The sequence below is a fragment of the Brachyistius frenatus genome, unplaced genomic scaffold, assembly GCF_029030835.1.
Source record: "Brachyistius frenatus isolate BFR_SWC_R1_liver_20210118 unplaced genomic scaffold, ASM2903083v1 Contig_9, whole genome shotgun sequence".
Taxonomy (NCBI): Eukaryota; Metazoa; Chordata; class Actinopteri; family Embiotocidae; genus Brachyistius; species Brachyistius frenatus.
This window is the reverse complement of record NW_027210608.1, coordinates 5,406,702-5,422,188: the sequence shown is the minus strand read 5'-3', so window position 1 is coordinate 5,422,188 and position 15,487 is coordinate 5,406,702. Positions and strand designations below refer to the sequence as shown.

The 15,487-nt window shown below is 41.9% G+C and overlaps 1 protein-coding gene across 1 annotated transcript in view; it reads left to right on the top strand.

The window, feature by feature from the left end:
* hcn4 (hyperpolarization activated cyclic nucleotide-gated potassium channel 4) overlaps nucleotides 1–15,487 on the top strand; it is a 73,680-nt gene that overhangs the window by 46,031 nt on the left and 12,162 nt on the right. Inside the window, exons 5-7 of the mRNA XM_069690434.1 lie at nucleotides 638–784; nucleotides 1,181–1,421; nucleotides 14,126–14,290. Of these exons, the coding sequence (XP_069546535.1) occupies nucleotides 638–784; nucleotides 1,181–1,421; nucleotides 14,126–14,290 (553 nt within the window). The remainder of the gene's footprint in view (nucleotides 1–637; nucleotides 785–1,180; nucleotides 1,422–14,125; nucleotides 14,291–15,487) is intronic.

Genomic DNA, 15,487 nt, shown 5'->3' with positions numbered 1-15,487 from the left:
AAAAAGTGAAAGAAAAGGGATGAATGTGACTTGTTTTTTCAATGGAGTTATATATCTGTTAACATTATACTGTAAGAGTGATATGAAGCCATATTATTTATTTGAAATTTAGAGTGTAATGTTCAGCTTTAATCCTTTGAACCTCTCTGATTTATTGGATCCTAATACAGCTTAAATTCATGTGAGCAGGTTCTAGTCTGCAACTATCCAAAGACAACCTAAAACTGCTTTTGGTTGTACAGTAATTATAAATAACCTTTGATAAATAGTGGAGTGAAACATTTATATTGGACTAAGCATTTTCCATATTGGCCAATGTGGTGCATTGGCCAATGCAAGTCAGCTTGACTTTGCACTTGATAACAGTACAGTACATTTCCTCTGTTCGGCAGCCTGTATTCAGGACACCTTGACTTTTGGGAGGGAAACAGAGACTGTAAGAGACCTAGCCAAAGATGGGAAAAGTGTTATCTTGTTGGGTGTAACCTGCAAGAGACCGGATGCCCTGCATGTATCCGTCTCCATTTCCTTGTGTGTCTGACCTCAGTGCCAGCTGCTTCCCGTGGCTTTGTATTTGTGCTGCAGCACTCTGGCCTTTGAGTAACGTGATTGTTGTGTGTCTTCTGTTTCCCTGCAGTACAAACAGGTGGAACAGTACATGTCCTTCCACAAGCTGCCTGCAGATATGAGGCAGAGAATCCACGACTACTACGAGCACCGTTACCAGGGAAAGATGTTCGACGAGGAGAGCATCCTGGGAGAGCTGAACGAGCCCCTCCGAGAGGTGGGAGGAGTGTTTCTGTCTTGGTTTGAAACGGCTGCACGTGCGACCGTGATGCATTCAAAAGCTTGTATACTGCTTGACATTCCCCTCAGTTCAGTTCACATTCACTGACATTTTACCCTTACACTTTTACCCTTACACAAGCACACAGTGGGGGAAAAAAAAGTTGTTTTCTTTTTTCTTGAGGCCAAATCTAAACAAGAGTAAAACTGAGAGGGGCTCAGAAAAGAAATGTCTGCACAACTGACATTTTCCCCGTTGTTATGTTAATATCCCTGTTGTCTGAAATTGTGACAGGTCAATGCATTTTGTAAAGCTCCAGCTCTGCTCTGCTGTTCTTACTCACTCCTTTTTTTTTTTTTTTTTTTTTCAATGTCTCTCCTTCCATTCAAACAGGAAATCATCAACTTTAACTGTCGAAAGTTGGTGGCGTCCATGCCTCTATTTGCCAACGCGGACCCAAACTTCGTGACCTCCATGCTCACCAAGTTGAAGTTCGAGGTGTTCCAGCCGGGGGATTACATCATCCGGGAGGGCACCATTGGCAAGAAAATGTACTTCATACAACACGGGGTTGTCAGCGTACTAACCAAAGGCAATAAAGAGACCAAGCTTTCAGACGGCTCCTACTTTGGGGGTAAGATGAGCTGGTGCTGGCACCAGAAACTGAAACTCAAAGGTCACACACACGCACACACATCTTTCTGTGGAGCTTAAATCTGTGCTGTTTTAATATTAATAATGGTGTCCTTTAGCACCTCCAGAAGCTGGCCTGGGTTTGAATTTTGATTGATGAGGCAACAGCGTTTTGAAGGCGCTATTCTGGCTCTAATATAAGCTCCTTGTGAGTGTGAAGTGGTATGTTGTGCATTGCTTGTCACCTCATTTAAAATTCAGCTTCATGGTTTATGCAGGACTTTTTCCTTAATTCACATCATGAGCTGTCTCTAAAATGTAGGCCAAATCCAATTTACAAAAACAGCACTCGCTGTAGGGTAAATTAAGAAATATGCATCCAAATGTCAAGGAGGTCAGGAAGCTGTGAAATTATATACTGTATGAATGCTTAAGACTTGTGTGATAACCCAGACTTGTTATGTATTTAACTCGTGTTACATTCTTAATCAGGGTCAGATAATGCATAGCCGTCTCATGGTCCCACAGAGCCTATGACACATGTAGGAGACAATGCTGCCATACTGCCCTCACCAAATACCAATTAATTTGCCCAGTGACAGCGTATCATTTGGACTACACTGTTAAGTAATTAGAAGTGGTGGCAAAGCATTTAACAGCACATGACCTGCCTGTGGAAGTTTAATTGCGCCTTGCCTGCTCAAGTCCATCTCCATGCCCTCTCTCCGGGGGGGTTCTGGAGAAATAATGAAAAGATGGCAGGCAATCTATCTCTACACATGCCAAAACTAATCAACATTTCAGACAACATGGCCCCGGCTCTCTCTAAGGCCATTTGGTCTCCAATGTTGTCCAAAATGTTCCCTCCTTCGGTCCCTCCTCAGCAAGGCAGACTTCAGATTCAGAGAAAGTTTCAGTGTGCTTTCAGGCTTGTTTCCAGCACATGGATCCTGGTAATGGCGCAGTTTGTGTGACAGCTTGGACATAGTGCCACTCAAAGACGCTGAACCGAATGTACTCTGGACGACAGTGTCATCAAAATGCCTTAGAGTGAATGCATCTACATTTGATTTCCTTCTTCCATGACTAAACATGAGCAGCGTGTCCCACAAATCTGCAAAGGCACTGATTCTGGAACCAAAACTGGCAAGCTCACTTTAATCTTAAGCCTTGGGTCTGTAATTATTTTCCCTCTTGCGCAATATAGGCACAAGGCTTTTGACTCCATTATCCTGTGACTATTACTGGTGGTGCCACTTCTCTGGGGGTGTAGGAGGGGTGGTGGGGGTGGGGGGGGGGCTAGTGAGGTAAGCCTAGAGCTACTGGGAGTTTGTTACCAAACATGAGTTAGTCATTCATGAAATTAATTGGTGCAGGATCAGCATGGGGAGTGTGTGGCACATGCGGATTTCAGTGTGGCTGTCAGTATCAGCAAGCAGGAATTTAGAAGAATGATAAAAAAAAAAAAATTCTGTGTGATTGTACAGGAATATGGAGCTCTGCTCTGCTTGATTTTCTATGTTGTGTGATATGTGCGAGAATGTGAGCGAGGAACAGTGGCCGTCCAGTCGTTGAAGAGCTTTTCTTTTTTTCAAACACTCTCAGTGTCAGCAGGCCCTAGTTTACAGTACAACAAATGGTGTGTGAGTATTTGCTCATCAGCATCACGCCACGTAACTCGTTCATTCATAGACGACCTGAATTATGTACAATTATATACTCAGCAGTCTGCTCCAGTTTGTTTGCTGTTGGATTAGCTCGAGCCAGGGAACCTAAAGTCTAAAGTGGACACGACATGTCCTGGATGGGAGCGTCGGCTGGGCACACAGCGATCCAGTGGAGAGGGGAAATGTAATGTGACTGCAGTACTAACGCCAAGGGACACATGGATTGCTGCCAAGGCTGCTCTCTGGACGCTGCTCTGGGCTGAGAAAGAAAACATGCACCCTCCACCCCCGCCCTCCACTTGCCTCTTTGTCTCCTTATAGTTCAGTATTGAAACACTTATCTGAACAGCATCTCCGCTACACTCTCAGTGCCCTGACTGAGGAGGTTATTGTGTTGTTATAGTTCATCCTTTGTTGCCTGCAGTAATTGACGTGTTGCCAGTGCCGACACGGGGCTCTGTCTTGGTCGGAATCGGGCTCAGTGACCTTGTGGTGGCCACGCATGCCAGTCAGAGGTGCTTATCAAAAGCTGCCTTTGATTGCACATCCAAGATGGCTCGCTTTGCCTCAGAGTGAGTGGTTCGTAGAAGCTCTGTGAGTGGGGTGGGGAAAAAAAGGAAGTAAGACAGAGTCACAGAGAGAGGAAGGGGATCGACGAGGGGAGTGGAGTTGACTACACGTTTTGCAATCTCCTGTGTCATCTTCTCAGCTTCACTCATCCTCTGACTGGTTGTCTGTGAGTGGTGCCCTCTAAATCCGAAGTCTTGTGAAATCCTAGGTTAGGAGACTAATACTCCCTCCATCTGTGCTCTCTTTTACCTCTTTTTGCCATTTCCCCCTCTCACTCTGTGCAGACTGGCTCTGCTACTAAATGGCCAGCCTGACTTAGTGAGTTAGTGAGAGGCTGGCAGCAGCAGAGGCCCAGGTTAATCCTCCCAGTCCTTAACCCAGTTAACACCTCTGCATCTCTTATTCTGGAGGAGCTTCAGCCGACTGAGTGACAGAATGGGGGATAAGATGATATATAGAGCAGTCTTATATAATGTGACAGCTTGAACAGGATAGCATGAGATCTGATATAATGCTGTGTTTTGATATGTTGTATGACGTGATGCGACACAATGCGTTGTGAGACATCATCCAAACACTAAAGGCGCCATGCAGTGAGCTGGGAATATGACATGATGCCACATAATACACAACATTATACATATACATGAATATATTACATGTTCTTTTTAGAGAGGGCAGTCATGTGTTACTTCAAAATGACATGAATACAATAGGAGGATATGATCAAAATGTATAATTTACTGGTCAAACTGGTGCTTACAGAAGTAATTTTATCAGCTCCAATATACAGTATTTACATTTTTTTTAATAATAGTTCCAGTTTTGCCATTGTCAGCTGTTCTTCAATAAATACACAGGAAATGAGAGACTCATGCATATCTGGGGATTTTTGTCACCGAACCACTAATACTGTCCTTCCATCAGATGGTAGAGTCTGCTCCACAAAACCAAAGTTAAAACATTGGACAGTGCAAATATTTGGGACACACATATTAAACCAAAAATGAGTCGATTTGTAGATTTGCATTTGTAAGCATACATCTTCTGGTTCTTGAATGTGGCTTTATTGTGTCTTTTATCCCTCGCCAACATAAACATCACCCAGCCTCTGTCTGGGGGGTGAAAAAGAGACGGCAAGATGTGACGGGACCTCAGCGTCGGCCATGTTGCTGGAAAAACACCACATATCCCCTATCTGTCTGCGCATGCTAGCCATAACGCAAGGTGTTTGTGCAGCTATGCTAATGCTGTGAGGGAGTGAGCATGGCATGTCACAGGGAATCAGGCAGCCCGCTGCGGATGTTTCAAAGGTTAGCGAGTGGCCGCTCCGTGGGCTGGGGGGCAGTGTCGGGGAGGGAGATGGGAGCTGACAGCAGGACTCAGAGTCCAGGTGAGCTTTGCCAGACCAGGCTGCGGGACACAAATACTTCATCACAGACCAAGCAGCCCTGCTCATATTCATTAATTCACATCCGCGCACACTCACGAGCATGAAGGAAGGCAGGTACAGCCGTACGCACGTAAAATCACATGTAGAGAGATGCACACGCAGACTTCAACTTCTTTAAACGCTCATTCAAAGGCCAGCATTTGCATTCACTCACATTTCATGCACCGCAGTTTTCAGGTACCTCATGTGGATATGTACACATGCAGCCTACGCGTGCAGTTTGCTAAACAATCTAATTTGTTTAAAGCTGTCAAGGCTGTGCAAAGAAAGTTGTGATTGGCTACTTTTCAGTGACCCAGAAATATAGAAAGAGGCCTTGAGCAGAATGTTCTGTTCTTTGCTCAATTTTAACTTGCCATGTATCTGAAAAATTAGTACTGTTCAACACATTCATTACCAAAAAACATATTAAGATGTGATTGTGCCTTTGTTTTAGCTTCATTCTTCCCTTTTCTGCTGTTCACGACAAATTAACTCAAATTCATTCAAGTTTAATGCTTTGCCCGCAGATGCTTTGTGTTTTGCAGAGATTTAGGAACTACACATCTCTCGAGTATTCATAATTTTTGTCTCCAGTTAAAATTTTATAAAGGTTTGTATTTTCATGCAACAGCCTTTCTTGCACCAGCCTCACCTTGTACATTTTTTTATTGACTGTATTTTGCTCGGCTCCCTGCTCCCAGAGTGGATGTAGCCGAGGGGTCAAGGGAAAGGGAAAACCTCATAAAGAGCATAGTTTCTAACGCTCTAGTTGTCTGTACAACAAAGTAGACATGTTACTGAACAGTGAGTATACTGTATTCAAAAAGGAGATTTATGTGCTTATTTTTCTTCAAATTGTAACGTTTTAAATGCGGTTGTAAAAGGGGGGGGGAACATAGTGTTACGGCCTGGGTGACATGTTAGGTTAACTGTTAAAAATGTTACAGTGTTCATGCTTGTTGTTGCTGTATTTAGATAAGCTGTGAGACCTGTCAGTCATTCCTATACCTATGACAGTGAACAGGGTGGGACAGCCACCTGTGATTGGTCAGGAGCTAAGGGGGGATGTGTCCTGTTCTCCTTGCTTGTTGTGAGTAGTTCAAGTGTGTGTGCGACGAGGACATGCGGTGTAGAGCGACCGGTAAGAATTAGCCGTAATGTTGGCGTTGGCTACGGCCCGCAGTAGCCTGTTTATTGTTCCAAATAAAGTTCCAGAAAACCGAGTACCGTCTGGCGGCTTACTTAAGCAGGGACTCTACAATAATTGTCTAAGTCTGAGATAAAAAAACAACAACAACCCATCCTTTAATTATTTCAAAGATTTATTTATATTTTGCACTAGAACACCAAATTCATCATCAAATTAGTATTACTATTAGAGTTCCCTGAGTTGGAGCAGAGAGGGGCTTTCTCAGCATCAAATCATGGTTAGACTGAAGGTTTGTAAAGGGGGCAGTGCATGGTCTAAAACACTTTGTGGAAAAGTGACCACACAATTAAAAGATCAATACATCAAAATTTGTTCACTGAGAGTTAGAAAAGCAACCTCATTGAAGATTGGAATAAATGGACTACAATAAAGATGCCAATCAGCAAAACTAGTGTCAAAAGAAGCCTATTTACTTGTAGTCTCAGAGGACGAGTCGCATCCCTAAACTATATATCAGGAGGGGCAACAAGGCCAGGTACTTGGGGTGGGTTAGGACAAACCTGTAGGCAGTAACAACAGAGTGTACAGTATGTAAGGAGATGAACAGGAAAGAGAAAGATAACATAGTGTATTGAACCAAATCGGCTCCACCCTGATTGAGAAGAAGTACCGCTCCATTCTTCAAAGATATGCTCCACCCTCTGGTTTGCATCTTCGTGGAGGAGAATTTATACTGCAGCAGGAAAATGAGTTCAAACTTACTTCAAAACTTTACACGAACCACTTGAAGACCAAAGAAGACCAAGTACAGCTGACTGTCATGGACTCTCCTCCACAGTCACCTGATCTCAACTCCATTCAACATTTATGGTTCACTGACAGACTGAGAAAGCCAAACATCCCTGACATCACGAGAAGCTCTTTGGAAAATTGTCAGATCAAACTGGTATAACATGAGCTGTCAGATTTAAACAAACTGGGGGAGTCCATGCAGCTCGAGTGCTGCTGTCATTAAAGAAAAAGGCAAACAAATACTAAAATATCCTGAAATTCTTTAATATTTTCAGAAAGTCAGCTTTTCACCCAAATTCTTAAGCTGATATGATCATATGTAATGGCAAATTTGTATAAAATGTCAACAAATGCAAATTAAAAGCATCATTATTAGTGATCTTAGATTTTTGAATCCCACTGTCTATAAATGAAATAATTTTCATTCAATAATTTCCCTGTCTTGCTTTATCATTCCCCCCTCCTCCCACACACACACACACACACACACACACACACACACACACACACACACACACACACACACACACACACACACACACACACACACACACACACACACACACACACACACACACACACATTCACAGTAATATTCTACTCTCCACATTGAGAGCAGGTGCAGGGACTCGGGGGAAGCATCTCTCCAGTAAGAGCCCAGGACACGTGGGGACACCATCTAGCAGAAGACACATCATGTGTGTTCTCACCAAGGTCACAGCACATGATATCTCATTCCTCCTCTACCAGAACAACATCCAATTTTAATTGGTGTCATTCAATTTTTATGACTGCATTGTCACTTAAGTGGAGGGAAGTTAATTACATTGTGCCAATGGTAGAAATGATGTGCATACAGCAGTCACTTGGTAAATACAGTTTTGGGAACCAATAGCTGCTGGGCCTGAAAACAGAAAAGGACGGCAGGTTGACAGAACAGGAAGGTTATGAAGTTAGTCCTTTTCAGTTTATTGACAGAGTAGCGACCTTTTGCCTATTTTGTTGCTTTTATTTTTCACTCACTCTTTTTCTTAAATGCTGTATTTAGTCAGTCAAACAATATTACGATGAGTACAACAACATATTTGATTCACAGACAGCCAATTATTTTGTCTCACGATGATATTATAGCTTTGCAAATTCGAGCTGACAAGGCCCACAATTTTAGGCTGATGATGAATCACCCCATTGTGAGCAAGGACCACACAGAGATGGGTTATTGTATAAGTCAGTTTGAGGAAAAAACACACGCCCCTTGCAGAAGACATGCAGAGCGCCACCAACTAAGCCTGTTCTATGATTTCATGCTGGATTTGCGGAGTATTGTGATGAGTCACAGGAGATGTGAGTAAGCAGTGGGGGTAAAGCATTCATACATAAATTGCATGTAACTCACGAACCATCCGTAAAAGCAGTCTCGAAGTAAACAGTGCAGTGCATAAGTTTACTTGTTGCTCAGCAGTATAAGATTGTGGCTTCTGGGGATCCCAATAGTGTTCAGTATAACATAAATTAATACAAAATATATTTATAAAAAGATAACAAATATGTAAATGTACCTATATATTATGAAATAATCAACAGTGATACTTTTATTTCATGTCATATTTGTGACTTTTCATCACAGGGAAGTTCGCATGGCTCAGCTGCCCAATAGGCTGCTGCCAGCTAGACAGAGGCTAGCTGTTGTTGGACACTAGAGCGACTATAAAGTTGTTTTTTAATGTTCTGTTCATGTGCTCGTCACAGCTTTGTGAGTCTTTCGCTGAGGGACATCCTCAGAATCAAAATGGCGATAAGGTAACTGTAAATTAACTATCTGCCGCTGTTCACTTTAATGTGGAAAAGCGGCAACCAACCGTGATGTCACCCATTGATTTGATAACTGTCATTTTGAAGCCTCGAGTTCGGCATTTGGCCGTCGCCTTCTTGGCAGTTTATTTGGCCGACCCAGGGATAAGCAAGCAGTACATCTGACTCTATCTGATTGGGAACTCGAGGACATCTGCCCACCAAAAACCTGACTGTGCTCCAGGCATGTTAATTTCAACAGATGCCCCCCGCCCCTCTCAGACATAAAGCTCTGAGGCAAATATTTAAATTATTGTGGAATTATTTTTAGATGGGCCACCAAAGCGTTGATCAGAAGGAGTGATAGTAATGAGACCATAATGACTTGTGGACAAAAATTATTTACTTTGTAGTTCATGAGAGAAGTTGAATGGTTGAATATGGAGCTGAGGCTTTTTGAAGCCAACCCCTAGTGGCCTTCAGTGGTATTGTACTTTAATGCAGCATTGCAGATCTATTCAGACCCGGAAGCTACTTCCCCTTTTATAAACAGTCTATGGATGTGGAGTAAGAACTCTCTGTCTAAAGTCGGTCGAGCTAGTCAGTCTAGCTTTTTGCTAAATAAGAGTAGAGGTTAGCTACTATGTCTGTGTACTGTGTTTATTTGACATCAATTGTTCAAGGATGAACAGAAAAGTTTATGTAATTGGTTCATCCAAAAATACTTTTTCGTTTTTAGGTGAGCTACAATGTTGAGTAGATGCAGTTGTTTTTTGTCACACCAGTGTTGAATGCAGTCGATCACTGAACAATTACTTTCTGTTTTTCATTTGTTTCAGCTTTCCTATTTAATTTTTTTCCAAACATACAGTGCATCCGGAAAGTATTCACAGCGCTTCACTTTTTCCACATTTTGTTATATTACAGCCTTATTCCAAAATGGATTAAAATTATTTTTTTCCCTCAAAATTCTACACACAATACCCCATAATGACAATGTGAAATAATTGTTTTTGAAATTTTTGCAAATCTATTAAAAATCAAAAACGAAAAAAATCACATGTACATAAGTATTCACAGCCTTTGCTATTACACTCAAAATTGAGCTCAGGTGCATCCTGTTTCCACTGATCATCCTTGAGATGTTTCTACAACTTGATTGGAGTCCACCTGGTAAATTCAGTTGATTGGACATGATTTGGAAAGACACACACTGTCTATATAAGGTCCCACAGTTGACAGTGCATGTCAGAGCACAAACCAAGCCATAAAGTCCAAAGAATTGTCTGTAGACCTCCGAGACAGGATTGTATCGAGGCACAGATCTGGGGAAGGGTACAGAAAAATGTCTGCAGCATTGAAGGTCCCAATGAGCACAGTGGCCTCCATCATCCGTAAATGGAAGAAGTTTGGAACCACCAGGACTCTTCCTAGAGTCGGCCGCCCGGCCAAACTGAGCAATCGGGGGAGAAGGGCCTCAGTTAGGGAGGTGACCAAGAACCCAATGGTCACTCTGACAGAGCTCCAACGTTGCTCTGTGAAGAGAGGAGAACCTTCCAGAAGGACAACCATCTCTGCAGCACTCCACCAAGCAGGCCTGTATGGTAGAGTAGCCAGACGGAAGCCACTCCTCAGTAAAAGGCATGACAGCCCGCCTGGAGTTTACCAAAAGGCACCTGAAGGACTCTCAGACCATGAGAAACTAAATTCTCTGGTCTGATGAAACAAAGATTGAACTCTTTGGCCTGAATGCCAAGCGTCATGTCTGGAGGAAACCAGGCACCGCTCATCACCTGGTCAGTATCATCCCTACAGTGAAGCATGGTGGTGGCAGCATCATGCTGTGGGGATGTTTTTCAGTGGCAGGAACTGGGAGACTACTATTTTCACTTTGTCATTATGGGATATTGCGTGTAGAATTTTGAGGAAAAAAATGAATTTAATCCATTTTGGAATAAGGCTGTAACATAACAAAATGTGGAAAAAGTGAAGCGCTGTGAATGCTTTCCGGATGCACTGTACATTAACAGTTTTTGTATCAATCCCCATTATATTTATTATCTACTTACACGAGTCTCCCAATGTGAAACTTCATAATATTCAGGACAGTGTTGAGCTTCAAGACAGCTGCCCGCATTCAGCTCTTTCGCACTCAGAGATGCCCGCTAATCTCTTATTGTTTAGCCCAGAGCCAGTCACACCAGACCAAAGCCACGCCATGGATTTTCTTCTTTTTTTTCACTTATAATTCAGATGGCACGGTTATTTGCCTGGGCTTCACTTGCCTTCTGCAAAGACAGTTATATGAGGTCAGAGGGCTCAATGCAGCTCACTACCTCATCCTGTCTGTGTTGGCTTCATCCAGAAAGCCACGGGACAAGAGGATTTAATACAGAGCTGCGATGCTCCTCTCCAGAGGGGATTACTGGAGCAGTGCTGTGGGAAATGGACCCCCAGCACAGCTACAGCCTTGCCAGCACACACTTACAGTATTCACTCACAACACATGTGCAAACGCATGAGTACACGCACACACATGCGCACAGACAGAAACACGTGGTATTTTTATTCCATCTTTTACATTCACCCACCTCTCTTGCTAAGTTAGCCGCTGTCCATTCACGCATGCTCTCTCTCTCACCCACCAACAACAGAAACATACTGCACATGAGATTGTTCTTATGCTTCGTAGACAGCACATATTTCACACTATATGTCCTGTCAAATCATGCATTCTCCCTTTATCAGTTCCCCTGTCTCAATTTTCAAACCATTGCACACAATCATAACCACTTTACACTGAGTGACCAGAAGAATACAAAGTCATGTCAGGCTAATGCAATCCATTGCAGTTGCTGTGCAGTGAATGCTACATGTGTGAAATGTGTAAGGTTGACATTTCTGCTCTTTTTGATATGCTTTTATCAAACTGAAATGGGTTTTTTTTTCAGTCCATCCAAATAGATAAGTGAGATCCAATTTATGCTTCTATTATTTGTCAGATTAGTTACAACCTTAAAGAAAAGTAAAATGTACGAACTGAATTAACTCTTATTTAACTCAAACCTGTAACATTTACAATTTGTGGGGGCATTTTCACAGCACTGCAAATTAGGCACCAACATTTACACAATTTTGTGACATCTACCTGCTCACAGTGGGCACCACTGCTCTCCATATGACTCCCCATTGTAGATCGCTCTAAAAACCATATTTTTTTAAGATACTTTTTCACTTTCATCATACATTCTTTTACACATCAACATGTACAGAAATACCTTGTTTTATTCTGGTTATTTTTGTTGACCAGTGTCATGCTTAGCAGCATTTGTCATTGGCAAAGGCAATGACAGATACAGGTTTTGTCTTTTGGTTAATGAAGTCATTTTTGCAGCTGCCTGATGATACAGGAAATTCTGTATCTGCTGTTCTCACTTTGAGTAGTGTGCAATGTCAAATTTTGATTGACGATGCGATTATGATTAAGTGAGTTGCTGCTCACAACCTCCTATGCTCTTGCTGACATCTCACCTTTCAGTTATATCTTGGTGTTTTTAGCTTTTTGTTTTATGCAGTAAAAATCAGCAAAACTGTTGGGGCACAACAGAGGTCGTCCAAGGTTTTGTTGATATGAGCACTGCTTTTAAAGGGATGAGAGGAGCTGACATGATTAGCTGTGATTGGTTGGTACTAGCCCCTAACAAACCCTGGATCACTGACAGCATCAGTTTCTATAATGCACCCACACACAGCTCACTGTCATTATACCCACATACAAACACTCACACAACTGAGCAACGCATGTTTGTTTTTTTAAGCCTGTGTAGGTCTGGCATCGCCCCATACTGTAGAAGAAAGCTCTTTATGTGTAAACATCGAACAAAATATAAAAGGATAACACCGAAGCAGGTGACAATGAAGATAAATTCAGCTAAAGTGAAGAGACAAACTATGCGTGCAATTTCTGAATAGAAGTTAGATGAAGGATTCTTTAAAAATTTTATTTGATGTAGGCTAAGGAGGGAAGGGAAGTGCATTCTGTGAGAGAATTGAGAGCATGTGTGTGTGTCTGTGTGTGAATGAGCTGGAAATGGTTTTCTGATAACGAGGGAGTGTGATAGCGAACACAGGAAGGGAGGGCGGAAGATGAGATGAAAGCTAAAAAGAAAAGACATTAGGGAATGTGTAGAAACACATGATACACTAACAAATGCATATGTCAAAGTCATTCCCTGCCCTTATGCATAAAAACATTCATACAATAAATAGCATTTTATAGATCTATACAATACCTTCATATAAGAATATTCATATGTTTGCATATAAAGTATATGCAGAATATAGCGCCTGTATATTCACCTTACCTTACTCTCCCATACTGCCTTCCTATCATGAATAAAACACTGGCATACACACACACACACACACACACACACACACACACACACACACACACACACACACACACACACACACACACACACACACACACACACACACATAGTACATTCACATACATTTGTGTACACTCACTCAAACACACACACATTCCACTTGCTCATACAACATCAACATGCAGTATGAACACACTTGCACCCACACACACCATGTGTGTACCACAGCTCTACAGCAGTGCAGCTTGTTAAATGGGGCATTATTTTTCCTGAGCAGGAATGGCAGATGAGGGCAGGCAGACATATAAGCTTTGAAAATGACATGAGGTGTGGTGCTGATGGATTATAAAAAGTTGCATTTTTTTTTTAATGTAATTTTGGAGTTTTTCTTTGAAAGTTTTTATTGCACTTCATTCTATCACATTGCATAATCTTCAACGTATTTGCTGAAGAAAAAAAAGTGATGAAATGATGTGCTTCATTAAATTATAGGTGTAATGTGTATTAGTCAGGGAGTGAATGGTGGGTATTAATACATGTATGTGTTACTCAATTCCAAAGGTAAAAAAATGTTTGTCTAAAGACCTGGGTTCTTGACATATGGATAATGAATGGTTGATGCTTTAGGTTGGTACAATGATCAAAAACATACTTGTCCTTTGTCACTTGAAGATGTTTCATTTTATGCAGAAGCCTAAGGCTGTGAAAAACTGATATAGCCTTTAGCTACCTGTTAGCTTTTTTGTGATTATGACTGTTTATGATGGACTGCTAGTGTGAATCAGATACAGAAATCAATAGCACTGTCTCTTGTATAACTTTTTATTTTTTAAGTTCAACCGTAGATGAACTTGAGTGTTTAACCCCGATGTATAACTGTTGCTTATCTGCTGTGTTTTGTTGCAGAGATTTGTTTGCTGACACGAGGCAGAAGGACAGCCAGTGTTCGAGCCGACACATACTGTCGTCTGTACTCTCTGTCTGTCGACAACTTCAATGAGGTACTGGAGGAGTATCCTATGATGAGACGGGCCTTTGAGACTGTTGCCCTGGACAGGCTGGATCGTATTGGTGAGAAAATTACATTTTAAAACTGAAATAACATCCACTCAAGCCAATATGTGAACCAAAGCAAAATATTTAAAATAAGTGAGATTCAGTGACGTTGACAGTGTCTCTTACTGCATGCTGCTTAAAGGCGAAGAGAGCAAAAATATTTCAAACCAGAGCAAGAGCTCTCAGACAAATTTTGCGGGCTATACAAATTTTCTCACAGATCCTCAATGACTGAAATTACCTTCAAAGTCATCTGCATATAAACATGCAGATACAGCTCCGGTTTTGAAATCCCTGCGTGACTTCTTTTACGCATACAATTGATATTCTCTCCATATCCATCACTGTTCCCAGGCTCTGCCTGGGCAGATGAAAAATTCACAAAGAAAGGCTCGCCTGTATCATCACTCAGCCATCGCTGCATGCTCTGTTTTATCCTCAGCTATGTTTAGAATGGAAGATAGAGAAATTGCTTTAGGGGGTCTCTTTGTAGAAAATGGCTGCTTTGAAAAGATGTGGTGGGCTGATAGTCGTGTTTCTGTGAAATGGTCTCCTGTGAGTGTCCTTTCTCCCAGGCTGGATGCTCATGCAGACCCTTAGTCCCTAATAAAGTAACTCACACAGCACTGATCCACACATTAATTACTGTCTTGATGGACTTTGCACAATCTGATTTGAGGTGTGCAGGTGATAAAGGGTCAGGTGGTGCCAGGTCAGGCTGGATGTAGATACAATACCTCACGGAAATGCCTCAAATAATATGCCACGAAGTCATAAAAGAAAATGAAGAGATTGATCTGGGCCTAATTGCATTTACAATATCTTCGGATTTCACAGCCTTTTGTTAACACTAAATTGAAAATGGCACTCGTGAATTAACCGTCACTGCTAGTGCGTCCATTCAACAATGACGAATGGACTTTAGGGTAGGGGTTGTGCACATTTCCTTAGGAGGGTGGGTCAGTAGTTAGTTAGCCAGTCATAGTGACGCAACTTCAACTTCTTTCTTTGACCTTGTGCACAACCCAAAAGGACTTCAGACCTCAAGTGTTCCAAGAGTGAAAAGCGACAGAGCACAAAACCACCAGGAGTGAGCACTCGTGAAATGAAAGTCCATTCTTAGATTGAATCTCAGATTTAGTTTGTTATGCAATAGATGTTGAAGCATTTTAGAAAATGGTTCCAAGTTTTTGCTAATAACAGCGTAGAAAA